At 51.5% G+C, this 18,992-nt stretch overlaps 1 protein-coding gene across 6 annotated transcripts in view; it reads right to left on the bottom strand.

Annotated features, from left to right (window-relative positions):
• The window catches only part of Kcnq2 (potassium voltage-gated channel subfamily Q member 2), a 53,846-nt gene that overhangs the window by 19,562 nt on the left and 15,292 nt on the right, over positions 1 to 18,992 (bottom strand). For 5 of the 6 annotated variants that reach the window (XM_050151115.1, XM_050151114.1, XM_050151116.1 and 2 more), the window contains exons 2-10: positions 13,320 to 13,410; positions 12,233 to 12,359; positions 11,734 to 11,909; positions 10,704 to 10,829; positions 8,873 to 8,983; positions 8,330 to 8,425; positions 4,789 to 4,883; positions 3,338 to 3,367; positions 198 to 266 (exon numbers count right to left, since the gene is read on the bottom strand). In XM_050151115.1, the coding sequence (XP_050007072.1) occupies positions 198 to 266; positions 3,338 to 3,367; positions 4,789 to 4,883; positions 8,330 to 8,425; positions 8,873 to 8,983; positions 10,704 to 10,829; positions 11,734 to 11,909; positions 12,233 to 12,359; positions 13,320 to 13,410 (921 nt within the window). The remainder of the gene's footprint in view (positions 1 to 197; positions 267 to 3,337; positions 3,368 to 4,788; positions 4,884 to 8,329; positions 8,426 to 8,872; positions 8,984 to 10,703; positions 10,830 to 11,733; positions 11,910 to 12,232; positions 12,360 to 13,319; positions 13,411 to 18,992) is intronic. The other variant, XM_050151118.1, reaches the window with a different exon arrangement.

Raw genomic sequence — 18,992 nt, 5'->3', positions numbered from 1 at the left:
ACTCTCTTAGGAGCAGGATCCTCAATCCAGATGCAGAAGTCACCAACATCATCAAGACTAGCAGTCAAGTATACACCAGTCCCAGGGCTTTTTGTCACTGGCCAAGGTTTGAGAGTCTCTCGGGAGACTCGGGTTGCTCACCCGGCCCAGTGTTCCAGCCTTAGGAACAGACTCTTAGGAGGAGACCCTGTGCTGACCTGAAAGTGAGTCCGGATTTGCTCTTCAGGTTCCTCAGCAGCTCCAGCTGGTTCAGAGGTGGGATGAGTCTGGGGCAAGAGAGGGAGAAGTGAGTAGGCCTAACCTTCACGAGAGCTGAGCCTCAGCTCTGCACATCCACATCCCCCTCACCCTTGGGAGCAGGCAGCAGATGCCAGAGCATGGGTGTGGAACACCTGCAGCTCTGAGCTCAGCGCCTCCACCTCTCCCAAGCTCCAGGGCTCTCTCTCTCTCTCCTCTCATGTTGTTCCTGGGGCCTCAGACACAGGAAATGGTCAGGACCCAGCATGGACAGCAGGCCATGGGGGCCCATCCCTTCAGCATGGAGTAGATCAAGAGCAGAGTTAGGATACCTCCTCCCTTGACCTCCCTTCCAGTCTACTTCCCTGCCCCTGACATTTTTCAAGGAGCCGCAAGCACGGCACCCCAACATATTCAAAGTCTCTTAAGTCCCCTGGGGGAGCTTCTTGGCTAGAATGGTATGGGGGAAGGTCACAGAAAAGGGCTTTGCCAGGCAAAGAGAAGCTCATTTCCGGGTCTATGGGATGTCAGCTTGGACAACTGAGGGGAAAGCTCTGGTATCAATTAGGTCCTGATGCCCTGGGGCCCTCATCAGGTAGCCTGACGGTTCCTTTTCCTGACCTGGCTGCACACAACTCTCAGCCCCATGCCTGGCCTCTGCCTGCCCGCCCTGGCACTTGGTCAGCCCATTGTCACAGCCACAGTCTCAGAGAAAACATGCTGCCATGTGGAAGGTGAATGACTCCCTTCCCGCATAGGGGTAAAAATCTCATCTCAACCCATTTTCATCCTTAGACCCTCAGCTTCCCCTGGCAAATGCCTTTTTTATAAAACTCCCCCCCCTCATTTTAGGATAAACACAGTGGTCCCTTGGCTCCTGTGACCCCAAGTCCTGACACTCTTATCCCGATTCTGACACTACCTGCTTTAGGACAGCCTTACTCTGCAGATCCTCTTCTATCTCTTTCAGTACTGACCTCCTGGAGTCCCAGCGACACACCCGGACCCTCAGGACCCTCGCTCTGTCCTTGTTCTTGTCTTTCATTCTTGGCCCCTCAGGTAAGAAACGCAGAACTTGGGTTCTTGTGCTTGGGTTCCTACAACACTTAGTCACCTCCTGGCCCATGACTGCCAGGCCTCCTCTCAGTGTGGTCATGGGAACCTCCTTCTGGAAATGTCCTCTCTTGCTCATCCTCCGCCTGCCTCACCTGCACTCTCACCATCTCTCTGCCCCACCCCACTCCATGAGCTCTTTCAATTAAGCCCAACCGTCTTGCTATTCTGCTCAAACATTTACTGGCTTCCCACCACCTCCAACACAGAAGGAACACTGGGTTTCCTGGAAAACTAGTCTTGCTCTTCAATCTTGTTCCTCCGCTCAGAGAGACCTACCCTGCACCTCTGGGCTTCTGTCCTCTCCTCCCCTCTCCCTTTACCCCAGAGGCACAGGCTCTGGCAAGGATACCTATATCTGGGCCCCTCCTTGCTTCATAGCCACAGCCCCAGAGCCAGACCTAGAGGGTCGCTGAAAATGTTGGGGGAAAAAAAAACCAGAAGCCCCATGAGCTTCTCTTCTTACCCATTTCTGCCTCCCCTCCCCCAGGCCATTCACTGTCCCTCGACAAGTCAGCAAGAAAGCAGGAGCCCAGCAATCAAAGTTAGAGCTGGAACCCCGAGGGCCTCCCCTCCGCTTTTTCACCCAGCCCTGGGGCCTGGAGCAGAGTCCTTGGCACAGTTATCTCCCTTGGACCCCCACAACCACCACCACATCAGCCCGGGTTAGACACATGTAAAACCAGTCCTCCCAGCCACACTGGACGCATGCCTAGGACACACAAAGCAGCCACCAGGGGAAGACACATGGAAGTGGGGCCGTGCACATAGCTGGTCACCCCTGAGCAGTCACAGAGGCTTGAGGGAAGGGCAACCACAGGAGAATACTGGCTGATCTGAGGATAGTCTTGGTCTCATGGGACAACTCCAGCCACACAGATTGGGGACAGTGTGTGGCGCGCGCACGCGTGTGTGTGTGTGTGTGTGTGTGTGTGTGTGTGTGTGTGGTTGGGGGCATCTTCTTTCTGGGTATGGTACTGGCTGGAGAAGATGGGCTGAGGCGAGGACACACGACTTCCATGTCCCAGGCGACTGGGAGCCCCAGGAAAGGCTGGACATTAGGATGCTACTTCCACAGCTGCCTGTGCCTCTGCCGTCTGGGAAGGAGAAATCCAAGGGCATTCCCAAGAGAACAACCCTTCTATTTTGAGAGTCCTAGTCCAGTCCCTACCCAAAAAAAAAGCTACAGAATGCAGCTCCAGAAAAAAGAACCTATACCTGCTCCCGGGCCAGGTCAGGAGGGACTTTATAGGGCTGTGCTGGTACGTGGGTCTTCCTCCAGCACGGGCACCATGCAAGCAGGGAGGGGCTGGCTCGCCTTGTACAGGTAGGGTAAACCTTCCTGGGCAGCTCAGCTGCCTGCACATGAGCAAAAAATAAGCTTCATGCTTCTCAAATTGGCCCTAAACACAGCAAGGGGGAGTCGCCACTCAAAATAATCTGTTTCCTGAGCCTTCACACTTTCTCCACTATGGTATTAAGGCTCCAGGGTTGTGGGGGAGACTCAAACTCTGGAAGGGAGCCCCTGGAACAGATGACCAGAGTATAACGGTCTGGGGTGTGCTCCTGGTCCCAGACATGGGTCTCTCAGAAGCATGGTGAGTCCTATGACCACCACTCTGCTCGTAAGTGGGGCTGTGGGGGTGGAGTGAGGCAGGGGTAGGGAATCAGCTGTAAGACAAGGCAGGAAGAAGCAGGCCAAGGAACAAGACACACCGAGGACAAGGGATCCAGCAACAGGAGAGCAGCAGCTGAGGAAGCAGGAGTCAGAGAGGCAAGATATGCTCACACTGGTCTAGAAGGAGCTACAGGTTAACACAGGGACTCCAGGCAGGGAGGGGCCACAGGGCGACAGGGTCCAACGATGGTAGCGTTAGAACTAAAGGGTGGGTACTCTGGGGTGGAATATAGGCTCTAAAGGGCTTGCCACACTCCGAACTCAGACAGACAAGAGCTACACACATCTCCCACCCCATGCATGTCCTACCTGGAGGCCCCATAGGTTTGAGTTTGCGAGCTTTCAAGGGTTTCACACACACACAGAGGGAAAAGAACCAAAATTTTTTAAAAGAACGGGATAAGAAAAAGAAAATGAAAAAAAAGTTGAGGGAAGTAGGGGAAACAACAGAATAAAGAAAATTAGCCCATAGCTCAGTCCTGTCCCAATGCCCTGCAAGGAGCATGGAGCTTGGGGCAGGGCCAGGCAAGGACTCAGGGCTCCAGAGGAGCCTGGGGTGGGTGCTGAAGGAGGAATGGCAGGGCCATCTTTGTCCCAAGCAATGCCCGGCTGTGACTGATGTAGGCAGAGTGGTGGGTGGTCTATCTGATCGTTGCCAGATCCCTGAAGATGATCCCCAGCCCAGGAGTCCTGGCAGAGCACTGTGCCCATGCCACCTGGAGGTGACTCGGATGGATAGAAACAGGTGGGATGAAATGCTCTGACAGAGGCAATGAAGCTGAAGCTGGTCCAGCCTCTTCTCTCTCACAGCACCCAAGGCGCTCTGACTTAAAGCATCGGGCCTCCCATCTTCACCTCAGCTCAAGTTTTGTGCACACAATTCCCAAGCCAGTGCTGCTACCTGACTTCTGAGCAGTGGCCCTCAGTCCAGCTGACACTCTTCCCTGGTGACCCCCCAGAAAGGCACTTCCTGACCTCTTCCTGCTTTTTAGATCCTCGTGGGGTATCCTGTGCTCTGCCTTGCTAACGCACGTGCTCACTCACTCACGCACACACACACACACACACGTGCACGCACGCACACACGCACACTCACGCACACACATGCTCACTCACTCACGCACGCACACACACTCACGTACACACATACTCACGTGCGCGCACACTCACTCACGCACACACACACACGTGCACGCACGCACACACGTACACTCACGCACACACATGCTCACTCACTCACGCACACACACACTCACGTACACACATACTCACGTGCGCGCACACTCACTCACGCACACACACACTCACGTGTGCGCACGCACACACGCACACTCACGCACACACATGGACACTCACTCACGCACACACACGCACTCAGTCACTCACTCACACATACCATCATCACCCTGGTCTCTTCTGGAGAACACAGAAGAATACAGTCACCACTGCCCTTCTTTGGCATTGCAGCACTAAGGCCATCACTCATCTCACGGAACAGCTTGGGGTGGGGATCACAACACAATGTTCCCCAAAGAGGAGTGGAAAGTAAAGGATGGGAACAAGAGTAAGAAATAAAAGCCACGACACTGTAAAACAAAGAACAAAATCAATACGGTGAAATAAGCCACACAGAATCCTTTGTGGAAAAATACATATGCATGGGGGAAAAAAAAGAAATAAAAATCAATGGGGTAAAGAACAAATGGAAATTAAAAAGCAAACCACCGTGCAGGGTGGGGAGGCCAGGCCTGGCGCGGTACCTGTACATGGGGACAGTGACTGTGCGCTCGTAATACTGCCATGTGGAGTGCAGGTCGGTGCGTGAGAGGTTAGTCGCATAGAATCTCCAGGCAGACTGCAGCGGAAAGAGGTGAGATGGTTGCGGCTGGGCTGAGGCTACCCCGCTCTAGGGACCTCATCGACATAGAACTGCAGCCCCTGTGCCTGTCCTCACCCCACAGCCTCAGGGTGTGGGAGATACTTGCTCTGGCTCACAGTGAGCCTTGGTGATCTTCCCTTCCGTCTCTCCTGACATCGAGTGGGTGACTTCATTGCCCTCCCCAGTCCAAACAAGACCTAACCTAACCCCATGAGACCTAGGGAGGGAGGTAAGGTAAGGAGGTAGCTCCTTCCTCCAGGCAAGATGGCGCAGGCTCGGTCTTCCTCACTGGCTCGGGCTTCTTTCCATTCCCTATACTTTGTTGTTGTTGTTGTGTTTTGTATATGCAACATAATCCACACAACATAAAGTCCATCACTTTGACTGCTTTGAAGTACCCACACCGTTGTCCACCATGGCCGCTATCTAACCACAGCTTCTCACCCTCAGAAAGGCATGCCCATCCGTCCACACTCCCATTCCAGCCTCCTCCCAGGCTCTGGCAGCATCAGCCTTTTAGTCTCAAGAGATGCAACTGCTATGGAAATTTCCTAACCATGATTATATGGTCTGTTAGTTTCTTACGTGGAGGGAAAGGCCCTCAGAGCTGACCTGAACTTCAGTGTGCACTCAGCTCCATCCCTTTCCTGATGAAACACTTAGTCGTACAGGTATGTCGCAGACACTTTAATCGTCCACCAGTGATCATAGCTATCCCGTATTCTGGCTGTTATGTATAGAGCATGATAAACATGGACGCTTTGGGCTGAATACCTGTCTTGGGTTCTAACAAAGGAGAGAGCGTGTGGGTGAGGAAACAATTCCATGTGTCATTTTCTTTTCTGTTTTTCTTTTTTCTTTTCGGTGCTGAGGGTAGATTCCAGAGCCTTGCACGTGGGAGCCAAGAGCTCTACCAGTGAGCCCAGCTCTGATTATTGTCTTCGGAGTGGTTGCTGTACCACACATCCCCTCAGTGATGTGTGAAGGCCCAATGCCACCAAGTCCCCACCAACACATATTTTCCATTTTTTAAAGTTTTAACCATTCCAGTGAGTGTAAAGTGGCATCTCATGATTTGATTTTCATTTATCTAATGACACAGCATCTTTTCACAGGCTCATGGCCAGTTGTCTCTCTTCTTGGAAAAATGTCTCTTTGAGTCCCTTGCCTCAAAACCCTCTGAGTTGTTTGTCTTTTTGTGATTGAGTTTTTGGAGTTCTTTATATATTCTGGATGTTAAATTCATTTCCAAACTTTTCTCCCATTCTATGGGTTGTCTTTTCATTCTTGAATGTCCTTTGAGGAACAAGTTTTTAATTTTAATGTTCTCTAATTGTTTTCTTTTGTTACCTTTGTGATTTTTGGTATCATACATAAAAGATAAAAACAATAAATCTTGTTTACTTCTAAATGTTTAATAGTCTTAACTCTTTTACTTAAGGCAAGGTCTCACTATACATCCCAACCTAGCCTCAAGCTCTAGATCTTCTTGCCTCCATCTCCAGAGTTCTGGGAACACAAGCAAGCACCACATCATTGAAAAAGAAAACAAACCTCCAAACAGAGTATGATGTCTGTGATACAGAACTTAGGAGGCTGAGGCAAGAGGATCACATGAGTTTGAGGCCAGCTTCTGTTCCAAAACAAGCAAAAAAGCAGTAACAATAACAAAACCGGTCTCCATTTGTCCAACACCATGGATTGAAACAGTTCTCATCTATAAGCAGCCTGCAGATGGGCTAACTCAAGTGGGCACTCGCTGTTCTGCTGGTGTACCTGCCCTTACATGAAAACTACACCGTTTTGATGATCACAGCTTTGTAATTTAGAAGCTGAAAGTGTGAGTCCCCATACTTTGTTCTCCTGCTTCAGCACTGCCTGGATATTCAGAGTCTGTCATAATTCTATAGACACCTTAGGATTAGCTTTTCTGTTTTTGCAAAAAAGGGGTGGAAGTCGTTGGACTTATGACCAATGCAATGGACCTGCATATCAATGTTTGGGAAGAGCATTTTAACGAGATGAAGTCTTCTAGTCCATGAACATGGGATGACTTACTTTGGTCTCCATCAATAATAGTTCAGTTACATCAAGCACATGGAATCCAGGTTGGCCAGACTGACTTCTACAGAATGGTGATACTTTGAGAGCTTAGGAGGCCCTGGTACCTCCTCTGAGACTCCCCTTCAGGCATTTTTCTGCTTGTGATCCAGAATCATACCCAAATGATAAATTTCTTGAAAAAACCAGTCTTTATACCCTTGCCCCTACCTCAAGGTTACTGGGGTCACCGCTAACCAAATCTTTGGCCCCCAAACATGCCGGAAGGCCAGCTTTACTCAGAGGAAGGACATTTTGATCAATTACTCTAAGGCCTTGCATCATAAATGGGTTGGAGATATCTTGAAGCTCTCGAAGCCATCTTGAAATCACAGGGAAAACCGTGCAGGTAAGGCAGAGAGACTTCACCCACAGATGTCCTCTGTCACTTGTGGGTAAAGCAGGGACAGCAAATGTTGTTGCTCTTTGGTGTCACTTCTGACTTTTGGAAGACTCATAGGCAGCTGCTTAATGGCCTTTGAGAGGAGTGTATGAGGAGATACTCAATTTTTGCTGCCTTCTGTTACACCTTGGATCCCGTGGGCATGCAGTCATTTTCTTTTCAAATGGGCATTCTGGTTTTTTGTTGTTGTTGTTGTTGTTTGTTTGTTTGTTTGTTTTTTGCAGTTACGAAACAGTAGCCATGTGTTTTGTGGTAAAAAGCTATGTAACACATACACAAAAAGAGGCTGGACCCAAGGTCGAATCTGTGAAGGCCACACCTTTAGAAAAGAGAGACAGATATAGGGCCACATTCAGCTGGCAAGAAATCCTGGCCAGCTCTAGGGTCCAGCAGAAATATCTGTCTTCTTGCACACATGTTCAGATGTTCTACATTCCATCTGCCCCTAAATGATAAGGCCAGCTGGATAAGCTCAGTGAAGGAAGGCACAGTGTCCACAGGCTGAGCAGCTAGGCTGAATTAGCACAGATGTGGTTCAAGAGCCACTTGATGCCAAACTGCCAACATCTCTAAGCTGTGGGTTTCATGGCTGCAGAACGGATATGATGAGACACTTACCCACAGGGCACTGGAAGGATCTGCATGGTTACTGGGACAGTATGGCCTTAGCCAATAACCCGCTGGGAAGAGGGCCAGCTAGCATCACTACCGTGAGTCACTGGATGTGTGTGACTTCAGGTTGTCTGAACTATTCTCATACTGAAAATAATCTTGTCTTCCAAACATGGATCTATCCATAGACATGGAAAAGCCTGGTACAGCCATTGTCAATACCAAAATCTTGGGGGGGGGGGAGGCTCCCTTCTAGGTAAGGTGGAATCAGAACGGGGGTTGGTCCTTGGCAGGGACTGAGGCTCACCTGGATCAGACCTGCTGCAGGGTTCCGCCGCTTCTCAAAGTGTTTTTGCCGGTGCTGCTCTTGGACTTTCAGAGCAAAGCCAGATCCCAAAATGCCCTGCAAGTCACTAAGGTCAGACCACACCCTGGGACCATGACCCTCCTCACCCTTGCCTACAAGGCTTCCTGCATCCTTGGAATTCCCTAGCACCTCGTCACCTAGAGACCAGGCTTGGGGGACTCTCTGGTCAGATCCCAAACAGGAGCCCTCCTAACCTGCTCTGTCCACAAGGCAGCTGCAGCCAGCTGCCCTCTGCCATCCCCAGTTGGCACGCCCATCCTAATCTGTATAGGGTGAATGAGGACCCCACTGTCTAGGGTCATTCAGATGGGATAACCACAGAAGTCAACAGAGCTGTGTCAAAAGGCCTGGCCTGGTATGGGACCTCTCTAGGGAATATGAACCCCATGGGGACAGTTCACAGGTGGCCTGTGGTCAAGTCTTACAGGGAGCCTCTGAGACACCCCCTAACATCCCTAGGGCAGGAAGGGGTGTAGGACTCACTGCAGGAAGGGCGAAGAATGAGACGCCAATGAGGGTAAATGTCGCGGCCAACAGCCTCCCGTTCCAGGTCTGAGGGTACTTGTCCCCGTAGCCAATGGTCGTCAGGGTGATCTGAGGGGCAGGAGGCTCCAGTTACTTGGGCAGACTGGCAATGGCCTACCAGAGGCCTTTAATCCCAGGCCAGACATCCCTGCTCAGTCGTGAGAAGCTCTCCCAAGTAGTTTGCTTGTATCTTTGGGGGCAGCTGGACACTGAAGCCACTCAGACTTGGGCTGGACAGACAGGAGGGTCACCCTTGTTACATAACGCATGTTAGGGCAAAGCAAGGCCAGGGTCAGCAAGGCTGTCCTTTATCCTTCGATCCTACCAAACCCCAATCTCTCTTCATTCCCAAGACTCTAAGGAACACTTGAGATGGGTGGGCTACACAGTACACACCAGAACCAAACAAGGACAGCAGTTGCCACCAGGCGAGGTGCTGATGTATCTAAGCCCCTGCTCTGTGCTCAGAAGTAGGGGGCATCAGTGGACTGATAGGAAGTGCAAGGATGCCAGGGTCCATAGAGGGCAAGGAGAGTAGGATTCAGGGATGATGGGGACAGTCTCTCAGGAGGGGAGGAGGGCAGTGGTGGCAGATAGGGGGTGACCAAGAATACAAATGAGTAGCAGTGAGGGGGCTGTATTTTAGGAACCAGCAAACATTTTAAAATACAAGAATTACTTCGAAACAATAATGATAAAAATGTTTGCTTCAGTTCTGGGAGAGAAGAAAGGCCTAGGCCCAAAAAATTCTGAAGAGAATGGACTGCATCACCCTCCAGGACCCAGGGCCAGCTGGTTACAGCTCAGATCTCCTGGGCGCCAAGCTGATTCCTGTGGCAGAGCCTGGGTACACAGACAGTCCAGCTGCTCCCGCCCTGTGCCCATCACACGCTCGCCATTGCTACTTACGTCCCAGCCTTAAATTCACTTCACTCCCACAGGCCTGCTCCTCCCCAGGAGGACATTAGGAAGATCATTAATAAACTACCCTGTGGCTTCATCCCCGGGGACGCTGTCTGATCCTCTCCCAGAGACTGCAAGTGCAGCACCTGTCTAGATCACCATCTCATGGGTTTTCAGGTTACAACAGCCTCTTCCCTGAGCCTCCAAGAAGTCCAGAGCATTGGAGTAGGAAGGACTACAAGAAACCCATTTCTCTCTAATTGGGATGGACTAGTGTGGTCTTCAGAAAAAAAGGGATCCAGGAAGCCTGTCATCCTTGCCCACTCCAAGCAGAAGTCCAACGGTGTCTAACAGTCCCTCTGAAAAGGGACAATGGCAGGAGACTTCTGGAGTATCCAGAGTCCAGCATGGGGGAGCCTCAGGCATAAAGGCCAGGTAAGGTTCTAGCATTTGGGCAGCAGCAAGTCGGGGTCACTGTCAGCAGGTTGCAGACCATCTAAAAAAGCCCCAGAGAGTCAGGGCCTCTTTGCAGTGTGTGTGTGTGTGTGTGTGTGTGTGTGTGTGTGTGTGTGTGGTCACTCAAGCTTTTATGTGGGTGCTGGCGATCCAAACTGAAATCCATGCTCTCACGGCAAGCAGGTGACGGGGAGAAAGGAACCCAGTCTGTCCACTACCACATCTACCAACACAATAACCACAGCACCCTCAACTGTCATCTCCATCATGACTACAGCCAGCCACCAGGGGGCCTCCAAGAGACATGCCCACCCCGGTCAGCCTAAGGGCTGTCAGGTCTCTCCTCCAGGTCCCAAGGGGCAGGGTATATCTTCAGGACAGCAGTATCAAGAGGACGTGGAGGAGGGAGTGATTCATGACCAGGACTTACCAGGCCCCACCAGAGTGCATCTGCATAGGTGTCAAAGTGGTCATTCTCACCCTTCTCTGCCAAATACACCAGAAAGGAAGCCAGGATGAGGCAGAGGAATCCGATGTACCAGGCAGTCACCAGTTCCTGCAAAGGCAGGAGAACATATCATTGCCCCACTCGGGCCAACTCGGACAATGTCAAGCGTGAGAGCCCTGCTCTGAACTGTGCACCTCAAGGGCTTTGGGAAGAGTCCCCTCGTGAGGCCAACAAGGTACAGCTAGAGTAGACACTGGTCAGGGCCGGCAGCAGGGCTTGTCTGACAATCAAGGGTGACTTCCGGCCGACCAGCACAACTCTTTCAACTGAATATTTTAGACCTTGGAGCAGAGCATCCAACAGCCCAGTAAACATCCTGTTCTTGGCTGGGAACACATACCCCAAGCCAGGAACTGATGTCCCAGCACTGGATACTGTGGAGATTATCCTCAAAAGGGGGTGCAGGCCTAAACAGGTATATACTCAGTTCCTAAAATTGAGAGTACAATGAAGGAAGGGAGAGACCAAGTTCCAGGGAGCTCAATTTCCCCAGGGTCCAGTGCCTGCTCCCACACCACCATGGCCAAAAAAGGGGGGGGCTAGCAGGATAGAGAGCATTTGACTCAATGAGTCCATCACGTGCATAGAGGCCCAAGAGTACAGGTCTTGGCCACTGAGAACTCCTTCAACACAGATCGTGTGCCCACAGTCACCCCATGAGTTACCTGGTCAGCAGCCACCACAAACCACAGCTTAAACAATCCCTACGCAGGTGATTCAGGCATAGTATCGACCCAGGCCCTCAGAACCAGGAAGGGAAACACTCAGCTACCGGGACTGCCAGCTATAGGGAGGACAGCTCAAACTAAAACTAGGAAACAGCTTCCGGGGACAGGTGAGGAAGGAAGGGGGAAGATCGTCCATATCTGGTCCCTGGTTACATCCACTTTAGAGCACCCCCAGACTTTGGAGCCAGGGTAACCAGCAAGACCCAGGCTGGGCCAGGGCTCACCTTGCTGTGAGCATATACCACGGATCCCAGGAGCTTCCAGGTGCCACCCCTCCGGTCCATACGGATCATACGTAAGATTTGCAGGAACCGCAGGCTCCGAAGTGCGGATGTGGCAAAGACATTTCCCTGGGAGCCGGCAGCCAGCACAGCAATGGACGCAATCAGCACCATGATATCTGTGGAGACAGGCACAGTGCCCAAGGTCACCTCCTCTGGACCCCCAAAGGATCAATGGCCCCATAGGCACACAAGATCATGTAGGGCCTGCGGAAGGGTGGTTCCCAGTACCCACCCTGCCTACCTGTGGTGTCCAGGGAAGACTGCCCAGCACTTTGTCCCTCCCAACATCTAGGCCCTGTCAGCCAGGGGCACCAACTCCAAGTCAGTAGTAAGAAAGGCTTCCACAAGACCCTCCCCTTTCACTCAGCCCACAGTGGCCAAGACAGAAGCAACTCCTGCCCCAGACCCAACTCTGGTGGCCATGTCGGCCAGGCCTCACCAATCACACAGAACGGCTTCCTGGCAAACTTGAGCCTGCCCCTCCAGCCTCGATACCGGCAGCAGCAGCCCGCAGCCCAAATCCTCACAAAGTACTCAACGCCAAACACCACGATGGTCACGATTTCCTGGGAGGTGGGAGGAGCACAGATGAGGACACTATCAGGTCTTAGGAAGGCTGGCTGCATACTACAAGGGCAGTCTCAGGACAGGGATAGATGAAGTCCCATGGCTCAGAAGCTAGAAGTTAGAGTTGCAGGTCTAGCCCACAGGTCCCCCGGCTCACGTCAGCCAGGACTGAATTCCTTATAGATACACTTCTCCCAGGGCTCACTGCTATCAGCAAGTCCTGGCCTGTAGACCGCCAGAGGAACCACCCTTCCTGCCTCCCTTCTGAGCGATATCTGTCCTGTTTGAGATGGCGTGGGAGGCTCTGGTGTCAGGGTACTGGGTGGGCACACTGACACCGGCACTGAGCGAGTTCTCAGTCAAAGCGAAGGGAGAGCGGGTTCCTCTAGAATTCAGGCAGCCCCGGGGCAGTGGGGGCAAAGTGGGTGGAAGAGCATCCTAGTGGGATCGCTCTCCTTGAAGGGCCACCTCCGTTACCAACGGCAACAGAGCAATTACGTACTGTTTCCATGACGCCCACCAGGGCCCCATCGCAGGGTTTATGTGAGTGAGCATCACGGCCTCCCACCCCTTCACCCACATCTTCTGTGGAGCACCCACACTTCCAGTGGAAACACCTATGCACTTAGACTCCAGAGAGCCGGGTGGGAAGGAGAGGCGGTGAGAGCTGTTTGTTGTGATGTCACTTCTGCTATGGACTGGGAGTCTGGGAAGGGGCTTGAGGTCTGCATCACAAAGCCGGAAGCAATGTTGGCTGTGGATGCACGAAAGCCTTCTGCTCTGGAGGAACCCTGGATACAAAGGCCTGACTCGCTCAAACACTCAGGGTTAGGGACAGAACTGGAGGGGTCCAGGGCTTGGGAAGAAGACTACTGCAGAGGTTTCACCATGGGATCAACCAGGGCTCTTTCCCAGCCAGGCCTCTCCTCTCTGCTGCCCTGCCCAAGGGTGCAGCTTACCAAGATGTAGAGGGCCCCCTCTGAGCTCTTCTCGTACTCCTTGATGGTGGAAAATACAGAAAGCACAAGGCAGGAGAAGACCAAGAGAAACCTGCAGGAGGTGAGAGGCACGCGGTTAGTGGGCCAGCCTGGGACGACAGTCGCTGGAGGGCCCTCAGGGAGCAGCAGGGAGAGCACCGTTCTCACCGTTTCCTACCCAAGACTCTAATCACACTGATTGCTGGCCAGGCCCCCTCCCTTTCTCTGGTCTATCCGGTTTGGGTCCTGACAGCCTTAGCTAGTGCAAGAGCAATTAAAAGAACCAACCCCCACACTGCCCCACAGAAGACAAACATTCATACTTTTTCACGAAATGCAACACTTCCTCCCTGGGTTCAGAGGCAGAAAGCTTCTCTTCCTACTGGATTTGGTGCTGAGCAAGAACTTCTCGGATCATCGTTCTAGCCTTGCCCTAGCTGTCATAGTCTCTCCATCTCCCCTTCCTTAAGATATAGAGACCCCTGCTGACCGGTGTATGCTGTAATTATTCCGTTCTCCTTTTTTTACCTGACCCTCCCTGGCCTACCAAAATTCTCCTGCAAGACCTCTGCCTCTTTCGTGGCTATGCGCATCCTCTGACAAGCTGTATGCCTTCTCCCTTACCCAACCCAGAGGACAAGTGCCAGGGTCCTACCACAGGAGCCCAGCTTGCAGCCTTTGACAAGGGCACACCAAGCAACCTAAACACATGATGGACAGCACGGCAATAACACTGCCGGCTGAGGACCACCACACCCACACCTCATCCCGGGAGACTGGAACAGCTGCAGTAAATCACCAGAGACAGACTCTAGGGCCAGGAAGATGCTTCAGCAGGTAAAGACGCTTGCCATCAACCTCAGGACCTTTGTTTCATTTTTTATTTTAATTTGTATTTTTTATTCAATTCCCATAAAGGGTATTGGTGGTGGAGGGTGTGAGTGAGAGAGAGAGAGAGAGAGAGAGAGAGAGAGAGAGAGAGAGAGAGAGAGAATTATAATAAAAATTTTTAAACAGAAAATGAAAACTCCAATACAAATGAGCCTCACAGGTGTGCATGGGATGTGTGTGTGTGTCAGGAACCCACCTCTTAGGCAGCTCCCCTGCAGATGACAACCCATCACACAAAAAAGGTACATCTAACACGGAGCCATGGGGTCCTGTGCATGGAACATGCTTGGCCACAAGGCACCAAGAAGAACTTCACGTCCATCAGAGCCACAAGAACTCTTGCTCCAAGAGTTTCTCGGGCCTGTTTCCACCTGCCAGCCGTCCCTGGCTACCTTCAAAAGCCAGGTGTCCAACCACATGCCCAGCACACAATGATAGCAATGATGATGACTATGTCAACAGGGCTACCATGCTCCTGTTGGGCCTCTGTGTCCTCCTGTGACCCCCTACCTTTGGATAGCAGACAAGTCCAGAGGGTCGGGTTCCTTCCACACAAATCTCCCTCTCAGCCTAATGTGTGGCACCGGCCACTGTCCCCACCCGTTAGTTCACAGCTTCCCTCTTGCCACTCTTTGGTTTATGCTGCTGCAGGCTCAGGGTGCTGTCCGTGAGGATGCTCCCTTGGATGGTCACCTCCAGCCCAGACAGGTTTGGAGCACAGCACAACGGAATTGCGCCCAAAGATCTCCAGGAAAACCAGGAGTGTTCAGCACACAGAATTGTCCTCTCAGAGGAATGGACTTAAAATCTGTTCCTCTATCCAGAAAGGCTGGGAGCTGGAGGTGATTCACAGCCTGGTGATGTGCATTATCTGCTGGGCCAGGGATATCAAGCTCCCACAGCCAGGGCCAGAGGTGGCAAATCGTCCAAATGACCTCTACTATAGCTGTATGACTGAGACCAGGCCAGATCCTTCCTTAGGCCCGAAAGCTAATACAGGTAGCCCATCTCCAGAGCCCATCCTCTTGGAAGAAATGACATGTACCCTGAGTAGAGTTTCAATGTAATTATACCTCCTTGTATACCAGGGATTGTATTACACTCGGAAAATTTCCCCCAAATTCTATTGTGTTTAAATATGCTGACAATAACATCCCCCCTCCACACACACACGGGCATCAGACTCTCTAGATCCTAGAGACTAGAAAGTTTGATCCAGGTTGAAAGAGTCAATGAACCAGGTTTCATTCTCACCTCGGCACAGTTTGCTTCCCTACCTGCCATGACCACCTGCAGGGTCCTCCTCACAGACATACCCCTTGTCACGTGTGTCTTTGGGGATCACTTGTCATTGAGTTGCTGTTATCAGTGTGGGGAGCATGTGCCTTCTCTCCCGTATGGCACAGACATACTCTACCTCCTAACTGTCTTTTCTAGTCCAGGGTTCGGAGTACTCACGGGTAAAATTCTAGCCAGCCAGTGCCAGAAGTACCAGCCCAGGATTTTTGCTCAGACAACCAGGACAAAGGTGACCCTTTCCACCTGGAAAATGGTTTTAGCCTAGGAAATTAGTCTGTGAGTTAAGTCCCAGGGAACCAGCCACAGGCAGATGGGGAAGAGAAAGAGCACACAGCTGAGCCCTCCCATCCAGGTCTGCCAGAACCCCCGGAGCTGCGGGAGATGACGCCCATCACTAAAGATGCTGCATCTGGTTTCTGGTCCTGCAGATTAAAGACCTCTAACTTTTCTAGGCTGTAAGTGGCTGAGGGTCAGGGAAGGTCTTTCTACAATCTCACCACTCATCATAATGGTGCTGTGGTCTACCTCGTCCTGGCCCCTTCCCTTCAGACAACCACAACCAATAAGACATAAGGCAGAAAACAAGGAGCTGTGGGTCTTGTTTGGTTGGCAGAGTTCCTGCCTAACATACACAAGTCCCTGGGTTTGGTACCTGGCAGAGTATAAGTCAGGCATGGTGATGCCTACCTACCATTCCAGCACTCAGGAGGTAGAGGCAGGAGAATCCTGAACCCCCAAAGCTGGGTCCCACATCCTGAGAGGAAACAGTACACAGCACATAGGTCCAAAGGCCCGCTGTCTAGGTGAAGAGCCTAGGACCACCAGTCTGGCATCTCAGACCCTCAAGGGTCCAACATTCCCAAAGTATAACTGGCCCATCGGGGTAGTAACAGAAATTCAAGCACTTCATTGATAGAGCCTGACACATATCAATAATCAATACATACCCATCCTGTGTTATCATCAGTTGCCCACCTGGCCGCCTGAACTCAGGGACCTGCTGTAGGCCTTACTCATAGAGGCTTACTATCTCATCCCCCATTCAGAACCCTGGCACCAAAACAGGGCTCTGAGACCTCCATGATTCCAAGTGCATAAACTCTGTAGAGCGTGACCTGTACTACGGTTTCTGACGAAAGCGTCCATCACATCTGAAAACACAGCAGCACCAAGACGTGCTTGGCCAATGACGTGTACTAGCACAGCCACGCTGAAATAGACAAATGACTTGCATAGGTAAGGAAGGGACAAGGGGGCTTAGCCGTGTGCTTGGGGACCCCAGGTGAGTTAGCAGTCAAAGGGGAATGCCCTGATGATACTCTAGGGCTGCCATGGGAAGAGATTTGGGGCCAGGCGCCACCAGCAAATGTCTCCATCACTCAACACTGATCTCACCAACATCTACCCAGGACCTGGTTACCCTGCTCTCAAAATGCCAACTAGCAGGTACCATGAAGACCCATGCAGGCCGGAGAATATACCATGCCATGAACTATGAAATATGCCAGCAGGCATATATCCAGCCCAAGAGGATGGTGAGGTTGGGATGGTACTCTCAGAAAGACACAGGGAACTGGCCAAGGGAGATAAACGAAGTATAGAGTTCAAAAGCCGAAAAGTAACTCCAAGAGACCGAGAGGAAGCCAGCTGGCGTGAGAGACAGTGTACCCTATCACTCTGATCATCAGCAGAAGTCAAGACACCATTTTCCCCCAGCGAGAGCTGAGGATGCTGCAGGGTCCCACACTGTATGTTCCAGCTTGAATCAGGCCACAGCAGCAGATAGCCAGCAGCACCAGGATCCTCAACCTTAGCCTTAACTAAAGCTCCACCAACACTGGCCCAGCAGAGATGCATGGTCCCTGACCATCTTCCTGGACTTTGAGAGCACCCAGCCCTGGAGCCCCAGGCTTCCGACAGGTCCCAGGTTTGTGGCTCTGAGAGCGAGCACCCAGCCCTGGAGCCCCGGGCTTCGGCGCTCCTGAGCAGAGGCTCTGGCGGCAGTGGCGGCTGCTGGCGCGATCAGAACAACACAAAAGCCGCAGTCACATTTCAAAACTGCAATTAATTTCCTTTGCTCATTAGCCAATTTGTTCAATTAACTAAGCACTGAAAAGATAAATAAAAGAAAGTACAGACATCTCGAATGCCTCCTAGCACTTATTCCGACTGCCTGGGTGCCTACTCCCAACGTGGGCAGCAGGAAAGGAGAGGAAAGGCTAACGGAGATGCCCGTGCCCTGATAAGGATCACGGAGGCTTGAGAGGCGATGAAAACACGTGAGGAACACAGAAGCACACCAGGAGCAGCTTAGCCTGGCAGGAACCCAGAGGAAGTTTCCACAAAGAGGGGTCCCTGGGGCCAGAGCCTGCGGAGTAACGAGGAGCTAGCTTGGCCAGAAGGGAAGCAGGGAAGGTGTTTTGACAGAAGAATGATTTGGCAGAGAGGACGGATATGTGCTGGACCTGGGCAGAAAGGAATTCAGGGCCAGGGACAGACCTACAGGGGCAGACCTGAGAAACAGAGAATCCACACTTAGTTCAGAAAATCCAGCTCCCTGTGGTACAACATATTGTTTTATGTTAAAAAGACCGAAGGGACCCTGTCTTCCTATTACGCATCTCACTTAACCCTTCCTGTACCAGTATTCCCTCCCTGCCCCTTCATACCATCTGCATTCTGATCCCTCCCTTGAAACCTCCCTGTTGCCCCTGAGTGGTTTCTTGGGCTTCTTGGCTTCATGCACAAGACCCGTGCGAGATCAAACCAGAATGGAAGAGGGAGGCGGTCGTGAATCCCACCTCTGGCTGAAGAGCTATTGGCAGATTAGGGATGCTGGGTGAGATGGAGCCCATTGTCTTCAAGGATCCTGCCCCCAGGCGGCTATCTATCCCCCAGCCCATGGCCTGACACTCACTACACATGAGCAACACCAAGTGGACCCAGTAGGTTTTTTTTAAAAAAGAACACATGAAGATGGGAGGGAAAAAATGGTGGTGGGTGGATAAGGGAGCAATGAGAGAGGGGATGGTGGTAAGTTTAAAAACACATTATATGCACGTGTGAAATTTCAAACAATAAAAAGTGAAGAATAAATTTATCCAGGTTTTTTCCATAAAAAAAAACTAAATAAAAGAGAAAAGAAAAGAAAAAAATCACTGAATCTGAGCCAATGAGATAGCTCAGCAGGAAAAAGAGTCTGCCACCTGACCCAATGAAAGTCTGCCACCTGACCCGATGACCTGATCAGTCAGACCCACATGAGAGCAGAAATCAACTTGGCACATATGTGCATGCGTGCACGCAAACACACACACACACACAAACACACACGTCAAATAAGTAAGTAAATTTAAATAAAAACCACCGAGGCCAAGGTGCCAGTTAACCAAGCCCTCTCAGAACATTCTAGGAGCCCTACAGGCAGGGGTATGTATGAATGTGGCCATGATGACCTGGTCATGT

The sequence above is a fragment of the Alexandromys fortis genome, unplaced genomic scaffold (genome assembly GCF_014885135.2).
Source record: "Alexandromys fortis isolate MF-2015 unplaced genomic scaffold, M_Fortis_MF-2015_v1.1 scaffold_27, whole genome shotgun sequence".
Taxonomy (NCBI): domain Eukaryota; kingdom Metazoa; phylum Chordata; class Mammalia; order Rodentia; family Cricetidae; genus Alexandromys; species Alexandromys fortis.
This window is presented reverse-complemented; position numbering and strand designations above follow the sequence as displayed.